Source organism: Oreochromis niloticus, linkage group LG18, assembly GCF_001858045.2.
Source record: "Oreochromis niloticus isolate F11D_XX linkage group LG18, O_niloticus_UMD_NMBU, whole genome shotgun sequence".
NCBI classification, from domain to species: Eukaryota; Metazoa; Chordata; class Actinopteri; order Cichliformes; family Cichlidae; genus Oreochromis; species Oreochromis niloticus.
This window is the reverse complement of record NC_031982.2, coordinates 32,690,982-32,711,698: the sequence shown is the minus strand read 5'-3', so window position 1 is coordinate 32,711,698 and position 20,717 is coordinate 32,690,982. Positions and strand designations below refer to the sequence as shown.

Here is a 20,717-nt window from a genome sequence, read left to right as displayed (position 1 = left end):
AGAAATAATCGATATAAGATGATAGTTTGTATTTTGTGTTACAAACTGCTTTAAAGTCTGTTGTGATTTTTGACTTTTTGTTGGCTGATATTTATTTTGCACTGATTTGAAAAGATGCTCTTTTTTCTCTTTGACAAATGCTTGATGAAGATCTTACAAATTGAAATGTTTCTTTTCATAAATATTTTTAGAATTAAATATTTAGTTGGAGAAAAATATTGTGCAGATATTTCCCCCTTTTTCAGCCTAATTAATAAAGATATCAAATTGCCTCAGAATATTTGTAAATATAAACAAAGAAGATGTAACAAAGCTTTGAATGTTGGTTCTTGCACTTCTTGCAAATCTCCTAATCCTCTCTTTTTGTGTGTTCTAGATAGCAGCTCAGTCTGTGTTGTTCATGTGCATGAACACTGCTGGGATATTCATCAGTTACCTGTCTGACCGCGCTCAGCGGCAGGCCTTCCTCGAGACGCGGCGCTGCATCGAAGCTCGGCTGCGACTCGAGACAGAGAACCAGAGACAGGTGAGCCGGAGACAAGTTTTTGTTGCCTCCTGCAAATTTTTAAGCTTCGGATGATTGTTAGTCACTGTCTGTGCTGTGTTTTCTTTCATACATTTGCAGCAGTTAAATTTTTCTGTGTGTTTTCACAAGACACTTAAAGAATGAAAGCAAGTTTAGGAAGTGTGTTCAGAGCCAGGTTTGAAGATTTGTGTGAGTGCTAGCAGCAGGGCTGTAGGGACGGCTCTTTGTACTCCGTTAGTATCACCACCAGGTCAAAATGCTTGCTTTACAATCTGCATGGACTAAAACACAGTTTGGCTCAGATATTCAGGACGCCCAGGATCAAACTCAGGCTGTTTGCTCAGTTTAATGACCTCTGAACTCCTGCATGTCCTCCTGAATCTTCTCTGACGTCTGCCTCTTTCAGTCCTGCCCTGCAGCTCCATTGTCGGTCTGCTTTGCCCAACATATCCACTATCCCTCATCTGCACATGTCCAAACCATCTCAGTCTCGGCTCTCTGACTTCATTTCCAAACTGCTCAAACTGTCCCTCTGCTGAACTCATTTCTAATCCCGCGTCTCCGGCCTGTGACAGTGGTGATGGTGTGCTCGAGCTGATGCACACCATCACCACTGTCACAGACAAAATCTGAATCTGTGGTTGAAGTATTGGAAGTGTTGAGAATCCATCATGGTGGTTTATGTGCATTATAAATGTGAGCAAATCGTAACTCATACCGTCCACATGCTAGCATGTGCTATTGTGTGCATGGCTAGCATGCTAAATGCTCCTTGTAGACTTATTTAAGTGCTGTTTACTCAGTGAGAGTTCATATGCCGCTCCTCAAACTATTTCAGGTTGACCCCTGTTTGAACTCCAGTGAGAGATATTGGGCAGTGACCTCTAAATGACCTCCACAAACCACTGGACCACCACAGCAGCAATGAAATCCTCTAATTTACAGCAGAATGATGTGTGAAGTGCACATTTTCACCCTCTGCTGCTTGATGCTGAAGCTCAGCGTGAGGCAACTTTAAAAAAAGAATCAAAACATATTATGGATTTTAGCTAACAGGACCGAGTGTTAGCAGCACCGCTAACGAGTCCTCTGAGAGCAGAAAAACATGGACGCTGCATTGATTCAATGCTGTCACACATACTGTGTCTCAGTGCATGCAGCCCCTGCTCCACACACACTTAACATGCAATCTAATAAGACAACACATGCGCTGTGAGTCAGACAAACAGAAGGCACGCACACATAAGCAAACACACACACACACAGTGGCAGATAGTGTTGTGTATGCACTGGAGTGGACAGTGAAGCTCTGAGAAGCCACAGAAAGCTTTTACAGTGGTCGTGTTTCCTGGAAGGCTCTGGGATGGTTGTAATGGAGTGAGCATGGCCCCGCCCCTGAAAAGAACACTGTAATGACATCCAATCAGGCTCTGTTATTTCTGTTAATGTGTTCCAGGAACATAGTGGCACATTTCTGGTTACAGCATCTCTCCAGAATACTGCAGGGTCTTTATTATAAAGCTCTTTGAGGCGACTGCTGTTGTGATTTGGTGCTTTATAAATAAACCTGAATCGAACTGAACTGAAGATTGGATCATACTGCTGCAAGCAGAAAACCAATATCTATATTTTTAGATAACTCACAAACTTCCTGTTGTTGATCAGTAAACAGTGAACACCACAGAAGCTTTTAAAGAAAGTGAAGCATACAGCTGCTCGAGAGCCAGATGTTGTCGGTTGTTAGACACAAGGTTTTGAGTTTAGAATGATTAGTTTTGAATTTAAGGTTGTCTTTGGAGGGTTCTGTTATTGTTTCCTGTCTCTTACCCTCAGGCTTCCCTTGCCATTTGTTGCGTCAGCGTCGTAGCGCCTCTGCCTTAGCACTTTGTAAACACTTTCTGGACTTTGTGATTTTCTGGACTTAAAGAATCATTATTCCTTAAGCACTGAGAATGCTTAATGTTTATTCTTGTTTCCTGAGTCTTAAATTATGGTTCACAAATGTTTAAGACACGCAGATGGTGTTTGCTGACTGGTGCACTGCTGGAGTTTTAGTATAGCAAACACTAGACAACATTAAATCCTCAAAAATGAAAGGTTAACATTTGGCCGGCTAAAAAATATTTTTCTGTTCCTGACAGGAGTAATGAAAGGATGTTTCAGCAACAGCTGCAGTGTAATAACTCTAAATTAATAGCAGTAATAAGCAGGTTATAATACAGATGAACTCAAAATTAGACTTTACATTGAAAATCCACCACAGGTCCATGTGGATCGTTGGTACAGTCTGAATGAAGACAGAAGTTGTCAGTGAGCAGCTGGAGGGCTTCAGCTCTCAGCTAAAATCAAGCTTCGCTAATGACTTTCAAAGCTGATCTGACATTGAGTCCGCTGGCTCTCAGCTGTCCAAACCAGGGTCCCTGTCCAGTGGAGCAAACACACTCTGCAGCCCCCTGTCCACACTGCAAGAAGTGTCACTGCTGTGGCTGAAATATAAAATACACAGAGACGCACGGAGATGGAGGCTGATTAGGAAGTGCTGAAAAAAAAGCTTTTAAATGATGAAGCAGAAATTATGAAATTATGTAGTATCTTATTATCTTTTTGGTACACTCAGTGTTTCATAGTCAGGTACATTTTTATTTTGCAAATGATTTTAACACTTGTTTTGTTATTTGTCTGAGATGACTGCGGCATTCTCAATTCATTTACTATTTCAAAATCCCCTCGCTCTTATTTGGAATGATCAGTCACTGCTAATCAGATAGCCTTCCTTATTTTTTTCCTGCTTATCCTGCAGATAATCTCACACCAGCTGCAAGATTATCTGCAGGATAAGGATTAACAGGAGAGGTGGCTGATTATATTGCTCAGTTATTTGCCACAGAGTACTTTGATGAATATATGTCAAAGTATACATTTTCTTTGAAGCAGAACTGTCTCCTGTAAATGTACTTCACCTTTATTAACCGGGTACAAATACTGTAAATGAGCGGCCTTTGTGGAGTTTGCATGTTGTCACTGTGCCTGTGTGGGTCTCCTCCAGGTACCTCCCGCCTCCTCCCACAGTCCTACGTTAGGTTAATTGGTGATGCTAAAATACTAAGAACAGCATACGTATGCTGTCTTTGGAAATTTAACTTAAGTTAAACATTTCAGCAGATTTCTTTTGTTTATGTTTAACATGGGAACTAAGATCTCTCCCTTATGTACAAAGATGGCAAAAGGAGTTGAGAGGGAAAGTCGAGCTGCTGATTGAGTTTCCAAAACATAATGTAGTTAATAGAATCTGTATTGTAATAATTTAGAGGACTGCAACAGGAAGCAGTACTTTTTGCTCAAACGGAGCTCCTTGTGTGATTGCAGCAGGAGTTTGGCTGACGTGTGATTGAGCAGCACAGACACATTGCAGGGTTCAAAGGTTCAGTCTGAATTCAGGACGACGCTGTAAAATCCACATTTCTTGCAGTGAGACTCCACCACCAAAGCCCGGGGCGCTTGGTTGCGACGCAGCAGCCGAAGAATTAGCAACGCTTCACTGAAATGTTTGTCTGTCTAGACCTCAATTTGTTGATGCACTGCGCTGCTTTCCAGCACAGACACCAACACAACAAAAACAACAACACAACAGAGGCGTGCCGAGAGCAGGAGGCGGCGCGTGCTCAACAACACAAGCACCTGCTCTCCTCTTACACATTTCACACTCAGCTGATGGTCACGTCCACAGTGGTGTGTCACAAAGATGAGCTGTCCAATCAGCTTCTGCTCTCCATGTGCGGCATCACAAGCTGCAGGATCCCACTGACTGAAACATAAACAACAGTATAGCTGAGATTTTAGTGGAACAAGTGGTCATGTAGCTGGATACATGAATTATCAATATGTTATTATTCTTTGCTAAAGATAAGGTCTCTTATGGTCTTTGTTCTGATCCCTGTTTATTTTTGCATTGTATCTCTTCCTGTCCTGTGTGACTGTTTACCTCTGAATACTTCAGTTACTCTGGTTGTCTTTTAGATTTGGTTCAGTTAGCTTGTTTTTTCTGCCACTGCCATAAGCTTAAAAAAATACTACATAGTAACAACTGTCAGTGCTTTGCTGTCGGGTCCACGCAGGACTTTTCCCTCTGAACTGTGTCAGGGTGATTAGTTATGTAAATAAAAAGTATTGTTCGGGGTGCTGGTGTAGATCACTGGTTACTCACTGTATGCTGGGAGGGAGGCTACAATGAGGTGTTTTCTGTGCACCATTATGCACTGGTTTCACTGGTCCAGCCCACCTATGATCTAAGACGAGTACGATACCCCAGTTTTAAACGTTTGTTATCATGAACACAAGTGCCATAAAAAGATTAAAAGAAGTAAAAGATTGTTGAAGAGTTATTTTTTGATTAAGATATGAAATCAGTGCAACAACAAGACCACCTGATCAGATGTGAACAGGTTTCCATGACAACAGACGAAACAGTGATTAGCTGGGAGCTTGGATGGATGTGGGTTTCAAAGTGGCTTGCAGATGCACAAATGTGTGGAGTGCTAGGATAACATGTATATTATTTTCCATAGAGATGTACCATTTGGATGTGTATCAGCTAAGCTAACAGCTGATGTGGCTTTGGCCTGATTTGCCTTTCCATTTTCCCTCCTCCGGACCAACTTTTTTTTACCGTATGCTAAGGTTCAAAATGATTAGAGTTGATGATATTTTGATGGTTTTCTTTATTCTGATTATGGTGATTTTTATGTTAGAATTTGCTCTGATGCTTATTTTTACGTATTAGATGACAATCTTTGTACAACCACTGCTTCATTATTTAAATCTCTTTCTACAGCAACATTGAAACTGTTGTCATTGCTGTGATCGCAGCAGAGGACGCTGTCGCTATCTCCCTCTCTCTGTGCGTCTCATTGCTATTATCCAGCCTCAGCCAACCTCTCTTTGCACTTGTGCTCAGGGTCTGAAGAGGCTCTCCAGGGCTCTCAGACAGCATCATGCAGCTTCACTGAGTGCACATGAGGTTGCATTTTTATTTCTTACTGGAAAACTCATCTGTGAGCCAAACAGGGAAGAAAAACAAGTGTGCTGTCTTACAGTTGTGCCTGTGGAGGAACCGTGCAAGCTGATGACAGCAAATGTTCTCAGAGAATTAATGACGGTCTAGTGTAGCGTCGAGGTGGGAATCACCAGACACCTCGCGATATGATATTAAAACAATACTTGACTCTGTCTATATTAGTGTGATTTGTAACATTTTGAATTATGCTGAGTATTAACATATATTGCAATTTATCACCTTTTTTTTTTACTCAAAGATAAAATGTATCAAAACCTGTTTTATCCAATAAGATAAAGTTACCTCACTTCAGTGTTTTCTTTTTGGTGCTAAATGAGATTATCAAGAACACCAACACTGTCACTAAAACCAACAAATGTTGCCATAAAACGGAGTCGGTCTGTTATCAGTCTGTGATTGAATGAGGTCAAGCCAGCAATTATACGCAATCTGTTTCTCATAATACAGGAAATATCTGTGATAAATCATTGAAAATCACATATCTGCTTCCGTCTAAAAAGACAGAAATTGAAATTTAACAGAAATTGACATTTAATTATTACATTTGCACTTGACAGCCTTCCTGTTCTATAGGAACATAAACCAGAATACAACCAGCTGGCAGCCAGTTGAGTCCCCTCGAGTTGAGCTCATGGACTGAATCATTCAGACTGATGGCAACATTGTGGCAACTTGTGCTCATTTATAAATTAAACAGCAATTATTTGCAAACCTTTGACCATCTTTCCGAGCGTGACTGCAGTCAGTCCAAGTCAGATTGCAGCCGCTTAGAGAAAGGTCGCTTCCTATCATGCGACCTTACAGCCCTGTTATTCGTAGTATCCCGGAGTATTTGAATGTATCTAATCAAATATAAATATATTTTCCCTCAGCCCGTGTTTCAAGTCGTAGAGTTTTTGGGAACTGTTTGCAGTTGCGGATTAATCCATATTTGGAGCTCTTTGGTGAGTAATTCCAACAGCAGAGTGCTGTATGTGGGGCTGAGTCATAGTGAACCGCGGTGTGCATTCATGGCAATGAAAGAACATGATGTGCCTACGTGCAACCATCATGTTGTCTTCAAGATTTATGGCTCTTCAAACGGAATATCACTTTAGTTTTCCAGTGAAAATCTCACCAGAAGACCCACCAGAGAGAATAAAAGGCAGATCGCTGCTCTAATGGCAAAATTCTGTGCAAAGTTTCTTTAAACTAGTTTATCAGATTGGAAGCAAAACTAATCTCCCGCCTCGTGCAGATTTACTCTCGTGTTTTTAAACAGTGAGTCTTTAAGATGTAGAACAGGGCCAGCTGGTTCGTTCGGAGCCTTTCCAGCTATTAGACTTGTCCCTCTGTCATCCCTTTGGCGTAAAATATTCCAAAAACCTGCAGGGCTTTTGAGCATGTGCGTGCCGTGTACTGATGTCACTGTACGTGACGTTCTGGTTGGTTCTAATGTATTCGGTATCTGAAAGAAGCAGTTGCTTGGCTCTAGTGCGGCTCCCCGAGGCCAAAAGAATCCTGAGGGATGCTGCATCGCTCCCACTCCAAATCTGTTTCTGCTTTAGCCAAGTGGCACCATGTCAGTACAAAAATCACAACACAAACTCGTTTACTTGTGATGTTCCTGCGAGCGCGGAGGCTTTGGAGGATCCTGCTCGAGGAGCTTAGGCTGGCAGAGCTCAAGCCATCTTTTTTAATTCATTTCTCACACACACAGCCCCTCGTGTAATTTCTTTTTAAAGGCTTTATTTCTGTTCCTTCAATAATTTACTGTTGATGTTCTCTCATTTATTATAGAAACATTACATACATCAAACATAGTTTTTGAATTCATCCATAAAAATGCTGTTTCCACTTTTTATCTGTAGTTCAAAGCATTTAGTTTAAAAGTGAAACAATCTAAAGTAATGATGAGAAGAGTTTACCTTCCTTCCTGTGTTTCTGGAAGTAGATGCTGCTGTATTAGAAGAACTCACACAGACTTCAATGTTCATCTCAGTGCAAACTGACATCAGCTGATGGCTCAGCACTTCCTGTTTTCCATATGTTGCCGTGTAAGGTCGGGGAGGTCCCAGGACAAATCTTAGCCTATAAACTGCTGCAGAAGTCTGTTGGACTGTTGGGTTTGAGCTAATAGAGCTCAAAGTTGTGGTTCATGGGGTGATGGCCTCATGCTTTTACAAGGGTTGTTTACAGCAGAGTGTGAAGTGCCTGGAATGAGAATTAGCGCCTTAAAATCTGAGGACCTGGTTCGCTCAGAAAAGACTGTCCACTCTGGATTCGTAGGCTTCAAGTAGAATTCAGATATTTGTTGTTATTCAAGCTGCTGACTGTGAAAGTGAAGCTGCTGATGTACCAGCCTGTGGACAATGCTGGCCTCACCTATGGTCACGAGCTGTGGGTGGTGACAGAAGAAATAGGAGCGCAGATACAAGTGTTGGTGAGCTTTTCCTGAGAGGTGTCTGGGGTCAGCTGTAGACACAGGGTGAGGAGCTTGATCATTCAGGAAGCTCTGAGTAGCTTCTACTGGGAGGAGACCCCAGGCAGACCCGAGGCATGACAGCTGAGAGATGAAGTATCTCATCTGTCTTAGGAAAGCATCAGAGTCCTCCTGAAAGACCTGGAGGAGGCATCAGGGGAGAGGAAGGTCTGAACACCTCTGCTTGGTCTGCTCCCTGTGGATAAATTAATGGATGGAAGTGCCAATCACAAAAACAGTTCAATAGTCAGGGTTTTTAAACACATTGTGATTTGTCAGTATATCCAGATGTTATATTATTGTCCTGTATTGTGTCTTTTTGTCATTTCAAAGCGATGATATGATTCATTTTTCTCCCCAACAGGAACGACTGGTGTTATCAGTCCTGCCTCGTTTTGTAGTTTTGGAAATGATCAACGACATGACAAATGTAGAGGACGAACACCTCCAGCATCAGTTTCACAGAATCTACATCCACCGCTACGAGAATGTCAGGTGAGGGTCCAACAGCAAAACACCTGTGTGTGCCCGAATAAAGATACTTGAGAGTTTCTTCTCTTAACAACTAAACTGTGACATTTACGTAAAACGTGCAAGATCTGACATCACAGAAAATGTAATCCTCATGAAGTATCATAACTTTGGATATCTGGATATTAAAGTGACATTTCCGTATTTTATTCAGCATTCTTTTCGCAGATGTTAAAGGCTTCACAAACCTCTCCACGACGCTGTCAGCGCAGGAGCTGGTGCGAATGTTGAATGAACTCTTTGCACGCTTCGACCGCCTCGCACATGTAAGAGCTTCTCATCCCAAATGCATATATGCATATGATCTGATTGTCTGTTTTTGTCTTGAGATTTGAATCAATTTATTTTTCTATTAAAAGTATTCGCTCATCTGTGCATTAAAGGATTAATACATTACATTTCTTTAGAGAGACCTCTTAGCAGATCCAGGAACAGTGTGTTCTGGATCAGGTTAATAACCTTTACCTAACAGCTGATTGCCTGACTGTGGTTAATGTTTCATTTACTTTCACTTATCTTATGAACCTCCTCTGACAATGGCCCAAATAGCAGCGCCAACTTGGCCCACATTTGCAGTTTTCTATGAGTTTTGTTTTGCCTTGACTCATAGCGTTGACTCAGGGTGAGTCTGAGTGCCTCACCTCAGCCACGGGCCGCATCTGTCAAACACTACATCACCCGATCTTATGACTTATGGCTGATTATGTGGAGACTTTTTATACGATGGGACTCGCATTTTGTTAAAATAATGTTAAATTGTGTTAGGCAGAATTGGATACTGAAATTCAGGTTCAAAGACAAACGGTTTAAACTAATAATCTTATAGATCACGGGTGCCTGACTCCAGGTCTCAAGGGTCGGTGTCCTGCAGGTTTTACATGTGTCCTTGATCCAGCTGATTTAAATGGTTAAATGACCTCCTCAACATGTCTTGAAGTTCTCCAGAGGCCTGGTAATGAACTAATCCTTTGATTCAGGTGTGTTGACCCAGGGTGAGATCTAAAACCTGCAGCACACCGGCTCTCGAGGCCTGGAGTTCGACACACCTGTCATAGATGCTATAATGTTCAATCAGTACTTAGATAGAAACACTTTTCCCCATGTAGAGTTTGTGAACGCTTGCTTTATTGTTAAGAGAAAGCAAACTAAAGTCTCTGAGGATGTCACTGTGGATGAGGGAGGTGTTTTTCCACAGCGTCACCAGGCGTCGCTCGCGGGGATCATCTGATCGTTGGGGTTCTGTCTTTGTTATTGTAGTATAGTAACCTTGCTAAATGCTAAAGGGTTCTATAAATGCAGCTGAATTGAACTGAAAATTGCATTGTTGTGGCAGACTTGCATCTTGCTAGCTAGCTGGTAAGGAATTGCAAGGATAGCTTCTCAGCGCCTTTACTGCCACCTTCTGGCAGTAGAGCGCACCATTCAAGATGCTGGTTAAAACTTGGAAAAATACGTACTTATACAATATAAATGGTCACATAAACTATTTAATTTTTGTTTCGGTGTGGCAGGCTATCACTAAAAACAGTTTTCCCGGTTGTATGTTGTATAAAAATAATTACTGAAAATGAAGCATAAGAATAGAATTTTCCACATGTTCACTGCTTGATTGTGCGTGTATGGTTTTGGAGCCCAGAGCTCATCTTTTCTGCGACAGCCGCTCATGGCTGTCGGGACTCATGAAAACTGAATAAAGACGCTCCAGTAGAATAAATATTTTATTCAAAACAACACAGTGAATATCTGATTCTACATCCACTGTGTACGACTCAGCTGATATTAGATTGCAGAACATTTCAGACTGTCATGCTTGGCCGGTCGCAATTTCACAGTCAGAGAAGGAATTCACAGATAACCTGATATGTTTTCTGTGTTTTCCTTTTTTTATGATTTCTACTCATCTTTAATTCTTATCTCAGGTATAGTCATTGCTTAGGTTTTCTGCCTTTATGGTTATGGTGTTTGTCTCTTGCAGGAGCATCACTGTCTACGAATAAAGATCCTGGGAGACTGTTACTACTGCGTGTCTGGTCTGCCGGAGCCTAGGCCGGACCACGCCCACTGCTGCGTGGAAATGGGCCTCAGCATGATCAAAACCATCAGGTGCTGTCTTCTTCTACTGTCCTTACTTTTTAACAAAGCTGCGTGTTGTAGGGAAATGCTTTTACTGCAGCTGTCATCAGCTGTTTGTGCCTTTAGTTGTGCCCTAAATAGGTGAACTGTAGTTCAGTTGATTTCAGATCAGACCACTTGTTTTCCATCAAAGACTCCTGTGTTGCTTTCACAGTATGTTTTGGGTCAGCGTACTGACTCACTGGAAGCTGGAAGCCATGCATGTCCATGCAACACATTGCTTCCTTCTTGCCTTCAAAGTGATGATCTGGTTCAAGCCTTCTTCAGACTCTTCCCGTCTTACTTTGATTTGTCTAACGAACGCTGTGCCAGAGCTTTTTAATTTAGTATGGCACAGTTTATTCTGGTCTATTCTAATTTCGAGACTGATCATTGGTTTGCAGATTATGCACTAATATGTTTGATATCAGATTTTTCCTTGTGAAGTCTTTCTTGGATGGTAGGCTTGGATAAAGATATGGCTGCCTCATGTGGAAATGCTTTTTTTATCTACCATGGAAAGGATCCTGCGATCGTCCACCTTTCCAGGTCTGTTTTATGTTGCATCGCTCCTCGGCGCATTCTTCTTTTTCTTGTCTCGTCAAGCTTTAAATTTGACATCTCTTAATGTCGCTGCGCTCGCTCTAATGCATTTGTTTTTTGTTCGTAGCCTGAGGATGGCCTGCTTCACTGGCACAGAGAGCTCCTTTGACAACACTCGGGTTCACAGAAACAGCTTACAAATGCAAATGACACACTTGGAATCATCTTCAGCCCTTTTCTCCACTTAATGTATGAAGAAATAATAAAAGGAGGAACGCACACCTGTCCATGAGACAGCTTTCGAGTGCTTTACGCAATTATATTTCAGCCCCTGGAAAAAGAGGACTATACATTAAAAGTGGATCTAATTCCAATATTTTTTAATCAGAATCTGCACTTTTTAAATGAGTGGTACTGATGTAAATAAACCAAGTTAGATGTGGTGTTTTAGCTATTTTGCAAATGATTTTTCCTCCCATTTTTTAAATGCTGACTTTTGGCCTGGTCATGATTTTACTCTAACCAAGCAGTTATTTCCTGGATGGGATATGATGCTCCGGAAATGGCAACCCCGTCCATGCAAACAGAATATGTAGCTGAGACAACGTGTGGGGCAAAGGGAGGTGGCGATGCAGGCAGCACACTCGATGGCTTTAGATGTTCTTGTTCAGTAGATTTGGTCAGTGTTGGAAAATGTGGTTTTCTGTCCATTGTTCTAATGAAGAAGGATAAAGATCAAATGTTAATTTACCAACATCAAGTTTATAAAACGAGTGTGTCCGTGTGCGTCCTTCCTCCTGCAAGATTTCCACTTCCCAGTGTCTGAAACAGCAGGCAAAGGGACTGGATGACTGATTTAAAAGATGGACGTAGTTTCACTTTCTGAAAAGTGGAGCAGATGTAGATGTGCCTTCATACCTTCTAAGGGCTGAAAGGGAAGCTCCTCTGGGTAAAACATTCCTTCAGCATCCTCAGCTGACAGTTTCTTCATCAACTTATGGTGTCAGTTGATAGTTTCAGATCTTTTTGAGCAAAAATAATGCTCATATTGTAAAATATGATCCTGTTAGAGTTAAAATATTATAAAGCAGGAGATGCTTTATTATGGGATTGAGAGGTATTAGCATGCAGTGCCTCTTGGTCTGCCCTAGATTGCCAAGATACAAAACGCCAAAATCCTCATACTGATGTTTCACAAGAGGATTTTCTCTAACCAGTGAGGGACATGGGTAAATACGCCTTTTAAACAGCTGTGTATAAATAAACATGTGACTACAAATACATTTTTAAATCTTCTCTGTAACTTAAAAGATAAAACATGGTAATAAAAAAATGCACCTTTATTTTGGTGCATCGATGGTGCAGCTGGAGAGAAATCCTTTTAAATCAAAGTCGAGTTTCTTTCTCTGTTTTTGTATGAATAGAGCAAATTCATGGTGGAATGAATTCATTGTAACTGCAGGAATCATCTTAGAAGAATAAATTTCTTTTACCCCGAGGTACCGGATGACTGTCCTAGTATCTGTAAATGATCTTGTTCTGTTGGAAAAGCCTCCCTGCAATATTTGCATGCACGACAATTGATCTCCAGCTGTGTTTCAACACAAAATCAGTATCAAATAATGCACATTCGAGTTAACAGATGTCCATGCATCGCCCAATGCAAGAAAACGTGTTTGTAGTGCTTGTATTGTATTTTGAAACGCACAGCAGGGCTTTATAGATCTTTGTATCAGACTGTGAAATGAGTAGTTCATAGGAAAGGAGAAAAAGTCAGTTCTTCTTCAGATTTGTCTAAAAGGCTCACAGACGCTGGAGTTTGTGCTTTGATTTATTTTATTTCAGCGATCGTCTGTGCTGCTGTAGCATTTTAACCCCTTGCATTGATTTCAGAGTGAGAGAGGAGAGGAGGACTGATGTTCAGAGGAAAGAGACGGATTAGGGTGGATAAGCTGTGAGATTTGTGCTCAGTATCGTCATGTCAAGATGGTGAGCTGTGCACAGGAGTCCACTTTTTGCTGCAACACCAATCAGTTTAGCAAAAGCTGGAATAAGAGAAGATGGATTTGCTTATATTGTTCAAATAAAGCAGGTTTTTACTTGTTTCTGAGGCAGTGTAAAGGTGTGACCACAGTGTTCCTGACTCGTCCAATAAAGAGAGGAAATACTAACCCACTTCCTTAAAAGTTGGAACGCTGTAAAAAGTGAATAAATGAATGCAACGATTTGCTGGACTTTTGGGAGGGGAATACTATTCCACTGTTATCTGAGAGGAATCCAGCTGCTCGGCTGTCCGTGGTCTTATTTGGCAGTTGAGGCAGTTGAGGTGGAAATGTTCCAAGGTTTCTGTATCTTTAGGGTATTTTAGCACATCCATTGCAGCTCAGCAGGGGAACACAATCAGGGAGTACAAGTACAAAGAAACCTCACAGAAAAAAGTCCAAAGTTTAGGGTAACGATGTGAAGCTCTCACATGACACCTGGCAGTCTGAACCAGATGTTTGGGAGGATAGAAACAGGAGGCTCCAAAGAGAGTTCAGTCTGCAGAAATTCAGCCCGTCTCTCCCTGTGTTGATGTTTATCGCCGTCTGCTGTTCAAGAACTCACAGTTTGTCTGCTTCACCAAACACTTTGGTGTCACTGCCAACGTCTTCTTAGATGGATAGTTTTTTCTATCCATCCATCCATCCATCCGTCCATCCATCCATCCATCAATCCGTCCATCCGTCCGTCCATCCATCAATCCATCCATCCATCAATCCGTCCATCCATCAATCCGTCCATCCATCCATCCATCCGTCCGTCCATCCATCCATCAATCCATCCATCCATCAATCCATCCATCCATCCATCCACCCATCAATCCGTCCATCCATCCATTCATCCATCCATCCATCCATCCATCAATCCGTCCATCCGTCCGTCCATCCATCAATCCATCCATCCATCAATCCGTCAATCCGTCAGGCCATCCATCCATCAATCCATCCATCCATCCATCCACCCATCAATCCGTCCATCCATCAATCTTCCCATCCATCCATCCATCAGTCCATCCATCAATCCGTCCATCCATCCGTCCATCCATCAATCCGTCCATCCATCAATCCATCCATCCATCCATCCACCCATCAATCCGTCCATCCATCAATCTTCCCATCCATCCATCCATCAGTCCATCCATCAATCCGTCCATCCATCCGTCCATCCATCAATCCGTCCATCCATCAATCCATCCATCCATCAATCCGTCAGGCCATCCATCCATCCACCCATCAATCCATCCATCCTTCCATCCATCCACCCATCCATCCATCCATCAATCCGTCCATCCATCCACCCATCCATCCATCCATCCATCCATCCATCCATCCATCCGTCCATCCATCCACCCATCCATCAATCCGTCCATCCATCCACCCATCCATCAATCCATCCATCCATCCATCCGTCCATCCATCCATCCATCCGTCCATCCATCCACCCATCCATCCATCCATCCATCCACCCTTCCATCCATCCATCCATCAATCCGTCCGTCCATCCATCCATCCACCCACCCACCCATCCATCCACCCGTCCTTCCATCCATCCATCCATCAATCCGTCCGTCCATCCATCCATCCATCCATCCATCCATCCATCCATCCATCCAAGCATAACAGTTGTTCAGTTACAGTTAGATAGAATTTATTCGAATATGCAAATATAAATGAAATAAGAAGAGAAAAGAAGAAAAAAGTTAAAAACATCAAGTTTTCATGAATATCTCTAAGTCTACACAATGTGTATCCTTGAACAGGAGTAGGATGAAGTTTACACTTTTTCGGTTCCTACCTCCTTATTTCAAATTTCATTACTTACAAATTAATATTTAGAATTCGACATATTCTCACCCTCACATCACTCATGCATTAACGATGTAGAGTAGGTGTGTTTACCTGTAAACACTGCTATAGACTCCATTTTATTTTCATAATTGTGTTTAAAAGACGATGGGATTTTCAAATGAAAGTGCTTACAGCTGAATGCAGGGACAGAAGCGGAGACAGACTGCACTGTTTGTTGTGAGTATATCTCCTCTGACCTGCTCCTGTTAGCACTAATCAGCTCTTAGTGCTGATTTGAAACCTCAGCAGCACATGTTCACATACCTGTGTGATACGGCCTGTTTAAGAAGTCTGTGCTCCTGTGAGTGAAATCCTGGTTTCAGGTGTTACTCGTCTCTGACGTAGCACTAAGTAGCACATCTGTGCACGTCTGTGCATGTCGCCTCTACATCTTATAGATACAGCTTGCTATCCAAACTTGCTATTAGCCGACAGCCTCTTGTCCAAACATATTTCTAATAAAAAAGTTAACATGATGGAGCCGAAACACAAACACAGTTTTAAACTGTAGTGTCACAGAGGCTACATCCATTTTTTTCATTTAAAATCTGTGATATCTACAAAAACCCTTTAACTGATAATAAAGTAGACCGTCTTACTGCTGCAGACACGAGGACGAATGTGGTGTGTGCAGAAAACTTACAGATTGGGGATGATCAGGACAAAAATCTGGGAAGAAGTCCAGCTACTTCCAGATGCCACCCACAGATTTCTATTAAAATCTGTTGTCTTAATTATTATTTACTCTACGTCAGCACTCACAGCGCTTTATACAACGCATCTCATTCACCCATTTACACAAGCATTTATTTTCTGCCTCTACGTGCTCTCTTAGACGGCAGCATCTCGGGGGTTCAGTATGTTTGATTGATTGATTAATTGATAATACTTTATTCATCCCGAGGGAACATCCTGAGGATACTTTGGTATCTCGACTAGAGCAGCCAGGGATTGAACTGCCAACCTTTTGATTTGTAGATGATGTACATATATATGTATATATAAATATTTATGTGTATATATATACAGAAAGAACTTCCCCGCAGAGTCAACACAGTATCACAGCATCATCATTCTCCTCCTCCTCCTCCTCCTCGTCGTTAGCTGGAGGTTGTTTGTTAATTTCCACTCCAGGTGTCGTCTAGCAGTTGACTGACTTTAACCACCTGTCACAAACACCCAGGATGCCTTTCACCTCACATTCACTGCGGCTCTTATGAAGCATGTAATAACGCCAGGAGGGAGGGAGAGGCGTGACAGGCCTGTCTGCTCCTCGGAGGCTGTTATCAGCCGCACTCTGTCCTGCTTTTATTGTGTTTCAGGGAAAATAAAGTACAAAATGAGAAAGTAATTTATTAACAGGTGTGACGAGTCTACAGAAACAGTTTTACCTCTTTTGTTGAAGTGCCACAGATATGCCTTCGTGTTCGTTTCTTGGTGGACTTATGAACAGTGTTTGCCTGGCAGCATTATCTGTCTCCATGTTCTGTGTTTCTTTGGTTTCACCAAAGGTCAGTTTCATGTATATTAATCTGCTGAATTAATGCCGACAGTGTTTTTCACGGTACGACCCAAAGCGACCCCTGAAATATTTTTAAATTAATGCCAGACGTGTGCCCCTGAAGTCAATTAGATCTGCTTTTTTTAAACTCAAATATACATACCTGTGTGTAATTTTATACTTTTTTCAAAATCATCCATTGTTACCTTCATAACCTTAATTCAGTTTATTCACAGCCTTATTTTCATTTTATTTTCATGCTTATGTAAGTGGTCCAGTCCACTTACACACCACATTATACATTCTTTTGTATTCTGAGCAGTTTTCAGAGTTAAACATGTTTCAGGTAACTTTTGAAACGTATTTCTGGGAATATTTGAATGGACTGTGATTGTAAATGTGATCTGGGAGTGACTACATGCCTGGTGTGTAGTCAGGGGAAAGCCAAGACATTGTTGAGGGGTGCCAACATGTTTTATATGGTGGACAAATTCTGGGATAAGGTTTGTTGGTTCGTCTAAATTCACACAGCAAACATTGTAATTTAGTGATTTTTTAAAATTCAAGCTACATACAGTATGGTACCTCAGCTATGTCAACAAAGCTAAATTACACACTGGCATCATCTGTCATGGTTTTACATATAATAACACAATAAAAATAATCTGGTCCTCACCAGGTCTTATAATATCACCTGAGATGAACAGTAACAGTAACACACGGCATATTTCACCATGTAATTATTCATATAAGAAAAATGCATGATTCAGCATCTTGTAGAAGCATTTTTAGCATTAATAGCTGTATGACTGTATCAGTCTCTCACATCATTGTGGAGGAATTTTCATTGAATTTTTCTCAACATCGTGTCACAGCATTTCAGTCAGGTTGAGCTCTTTGAGTGGAGCATTGCAACACCTTGATTCGTTTCTTTTTCAGCCACTCTGCTGTAGATTTGCTGCTTTTCTTGTGATCTCTGCAGTTTGAGAGCGATGGCCTCACATTTAACTCTAGATCACTTTGGTATACAGAGGAGTTCATGGTCGACTCTGGGACTGTGGCGTGCCAAGGTCCTGTTGTTGCAAAACAAGCCCTAAACTTCACCCCATACCACTGTACTGACCGTTGGTATGGGGTGTTTGTGCTGATGGTGGGGTGGCTGGTTATTTTTAAATGTTGTGCATTACATTATGGATAAACATCTCCATTTTGGTCTTGTTCTTCCAGAGCACAAACCTTTACAAACCTAAGACTTCCATGTTCTTTTTCCCAGTTCTTTGGCATTTATTGCAGCCGTCAGTAAACCCTGTAATGGCACAAAGCAAAGCTGCACAGCTAATCTTTTCTTTCCACTGTATTAACAAACATAGGAGCGGCTAGCCAGTTAGTTGCAACCTCTGTCTGTTGTTTGTTCGTTCTTCTTGCCAAAAATCGGCTGGTTTTCTCAGTTTTTTCTCAGTACATTACTTTTTGGGCCGTAGTCCTGATTTATAAAAGAGTACTATGCCAAAAATAAACCGCTTTTTTCCCGCTTTCTTCCAGATACGTGAGGTCACGGACGAAACACGACATCGACATGCGTATTGGGATCCACTCCGGCTCAGTACTGTGCGGCGTGCTGGGACTCAGGAAGTGGCAGTTTGATGTCTGGTCCTGGGATGTGGACATCGCCAACAAGCTGGAGTCTGGAGGCATCCCAGGGTGAGGAAGCGGAAGGAATTTTCTGTGGCTGTTTTTTTCTCTTGGCAGTGGACAGACAGAAGATTCACTCACACGAAATGTTGCTCCAGAGAAAGCAAACTGATGTTTGGTAAAGATATGTCATGGCCAGAGCTGAGCAGGAGATGTGATTATGCTGAGTCCCTCTGTCATTTATTTTTACCTACCCTCATATAGGTTTTAAAAGGATAGTTTAGTGGCATAATATGGGAACTTTTCTAATCTTCATGTTCCTGTTTGACCTTAAAAGGCAGACTGAGATTAGCTCTCTAACTACTGATTTAACATTTCCTGCAAGCATCTGTTATCAACGCCCACCCTAACCCAGCCGTGCTACAAACATGATGTTTCTTTACAGTCACAGCTTAAGATCTTTGAATGGTTTCATCAGCTCCACACACATCAGTCACCCTCTAATGAGTGCAGGAACACAGTGAGGCTCACACCCACAGTGCCACTGACCTCACACTGTGCAGGATTTCATTCACACCTGTACACATTGGCTGCTTCTTTGGCCAAAGGTGTCTCTGCCACTGAAAACACCTGCTCAACTCTTTGGTTTGAACTCTTGGTTCTGAGAGTTGGTGACGTAGTGCGGTCTTTCAATCCTCGAAAGTACCAGCCAAACTTTTAGGCACACGTGTTGTTATATGTATCTATACAAAATAGTCACAAAGTTATTGGCAGTGCCATCATTGGGTCAAACATGTCACCAACAGCATAGACTTTGCCCCCATCACCGTAGGGCAGCGGTTCAGAACCAGAACTATTATGACGGAGGAAAAGGTTCTCTCAGAAGGGATTGTTTGTTTAATGAATGCATGTAAAAGTATCGACCACGCCCACTGGTTACTGTGGTCATGTTGTGAAGCCCTAAGCTGAGCATTTTTGCTTCTAAGACCTCTGCCATCCTGCTTTATGCGTGTTGTGACTCTAATGGAAAATGAACAATTCAATTCAATTTTATTTATATAGTGCCAAATCACAACAGAAGTCACCTCAAGGCGCTTTATATTGTACAGTAGCTCGCACAATAATACATACAGAGAAAAACCCAACAATCATATGACCCCCTATGAGCAAGCACTTTGGCAACAGTGGGAAGGAAAAACTCCCTTTTAACAGGAAGAAACCTCCGGCAGAACCAGGCTCAGGGAGGGGCGGGGCCATCTGCTGCGACCGGTTGGGGTGAGAGAAGGAAAACAGGATAAAGACATGCTGTGGAAGAGAGACAGAGATTAATAACAGATATGATTCGATGCAGAGAGGTCTATTAGCACATAGTGAGTGAGAAAGGTGACTGGAAAGGAAAAACTCAATGCATCATGGGAATCCCCGGCAGCCTACGTCTATTGCAGCATAACTAAGGGAGGATTCAGGGTCACCTGGTCCAGCCCTAACTATATGCTTTAGCAAAAAGGAAAGTTTGAAGCCTAATCTTGAAAGTAGAGATAGTGTCTGTCTCCTGAATCCAAACTGGAAGCTGGTTCCACAGAAGAGGGGCCTGAAAACTGAAGGCTCTGCCTCCCATTCTACTTTTAAATACTCTAGGAACAACAAGTAGACCTGCAGAGCGAGAGCGAAGTGCTCTAATAGGGTGATATGGCACTACAAGGTCATTAAGAAAAGATGGGGCCTGATTATTTAAGACCTTGTATGTGAGGAGCAGGATTTTGAATTCAATTCTGGATTTAACAGGAAGCCAATGAAGGGAAGCCAAAATTGCTGGCTGTCAGAGTGGTGTCACACTGCGCTGTATTCAACAAAACCTGAAACCAGCCAATGAAACCATAAACTTATCAGGAAAGTGTTTGCTGAGGTTGTTTTCCCATAAACTTCTATATAATCTGACTTGTTTTTGCACCCATAGATGTCGCCTCTTGCTGCAAATTAGACAGGAAGCAAATTCAAAGCACTAATGTGGATGGCATCACATGACTTCATATTTGTATCTGAGGTGGAATTTTGTTCCAATCATCACTAAATGCATCTCCACCGACTGGTTCTGCCGGAGGTTTCTTCCTGTTGAAAGAGAGTTTTCCCCCCTGTCGCCAAAAGCTTGCTCACAGGTGTGATCTGATTGTTGGGATTTTCTCTGTGTTACTGTAGGTGTTTACCTCACAATATAAAAAAGATCCTCAAGAAAAAATCACTACCTGTTGAAGAAAGCGAAACACAGGAAATGTTCTTCACTTATGTCATGGATTCACTTCAGTTCAAATGAATTTTTATATATGAATTCTAGTCAAAGCGGTCATCTCAGAGTACATGTAAGGTCAAGATCCTGCAATTTCAGCAACAGAACTCCAATGAGCTGCACTTGATGTGATGGTGGGAAAGAAGATTTCTAATAGGATGAG

At 41.9% G+C, this 20,717-nt stretch overlaps 1 protein-coding gene across 2 annotated transcripts in view; it reads left to right on the top strand.

The window, feature by feature from the left end:
- Positions 1 to 20,717, top strand: part of adcy8 (adenylate cyclase 8 (brain)) — a 137,309-nt gene that overhangs the window by 53,226 nt on the left and 63,366 nt on the right. For both annotated transcript variants that reach the window (XM_003452796.5, XM_005457675.4), the window contains exons 2-6: positions 377 to 526; positions 8,426 to 8,556; positions 8,747 to 8,858; positions 10,568 to 10,695; positions 18,181 to 18,339. In XM_003452796.5, the coding sequence (XP_003452844.1) occupies positions 377 to 526; positions 8,426 to 8,556; positions 8,747 to 8,858; positions 10,568 to 10,695; positions 18,181 to 18,339 (680 nt within the window). The remainder of the gene's footprint in view (positions 1 to 376; positions 527 to 8,425; positions 8,557 to 8,746; positions 8,859 to 10,567; positions 10,696 to 18,180; positions 18,340 to 20,717) is intronic.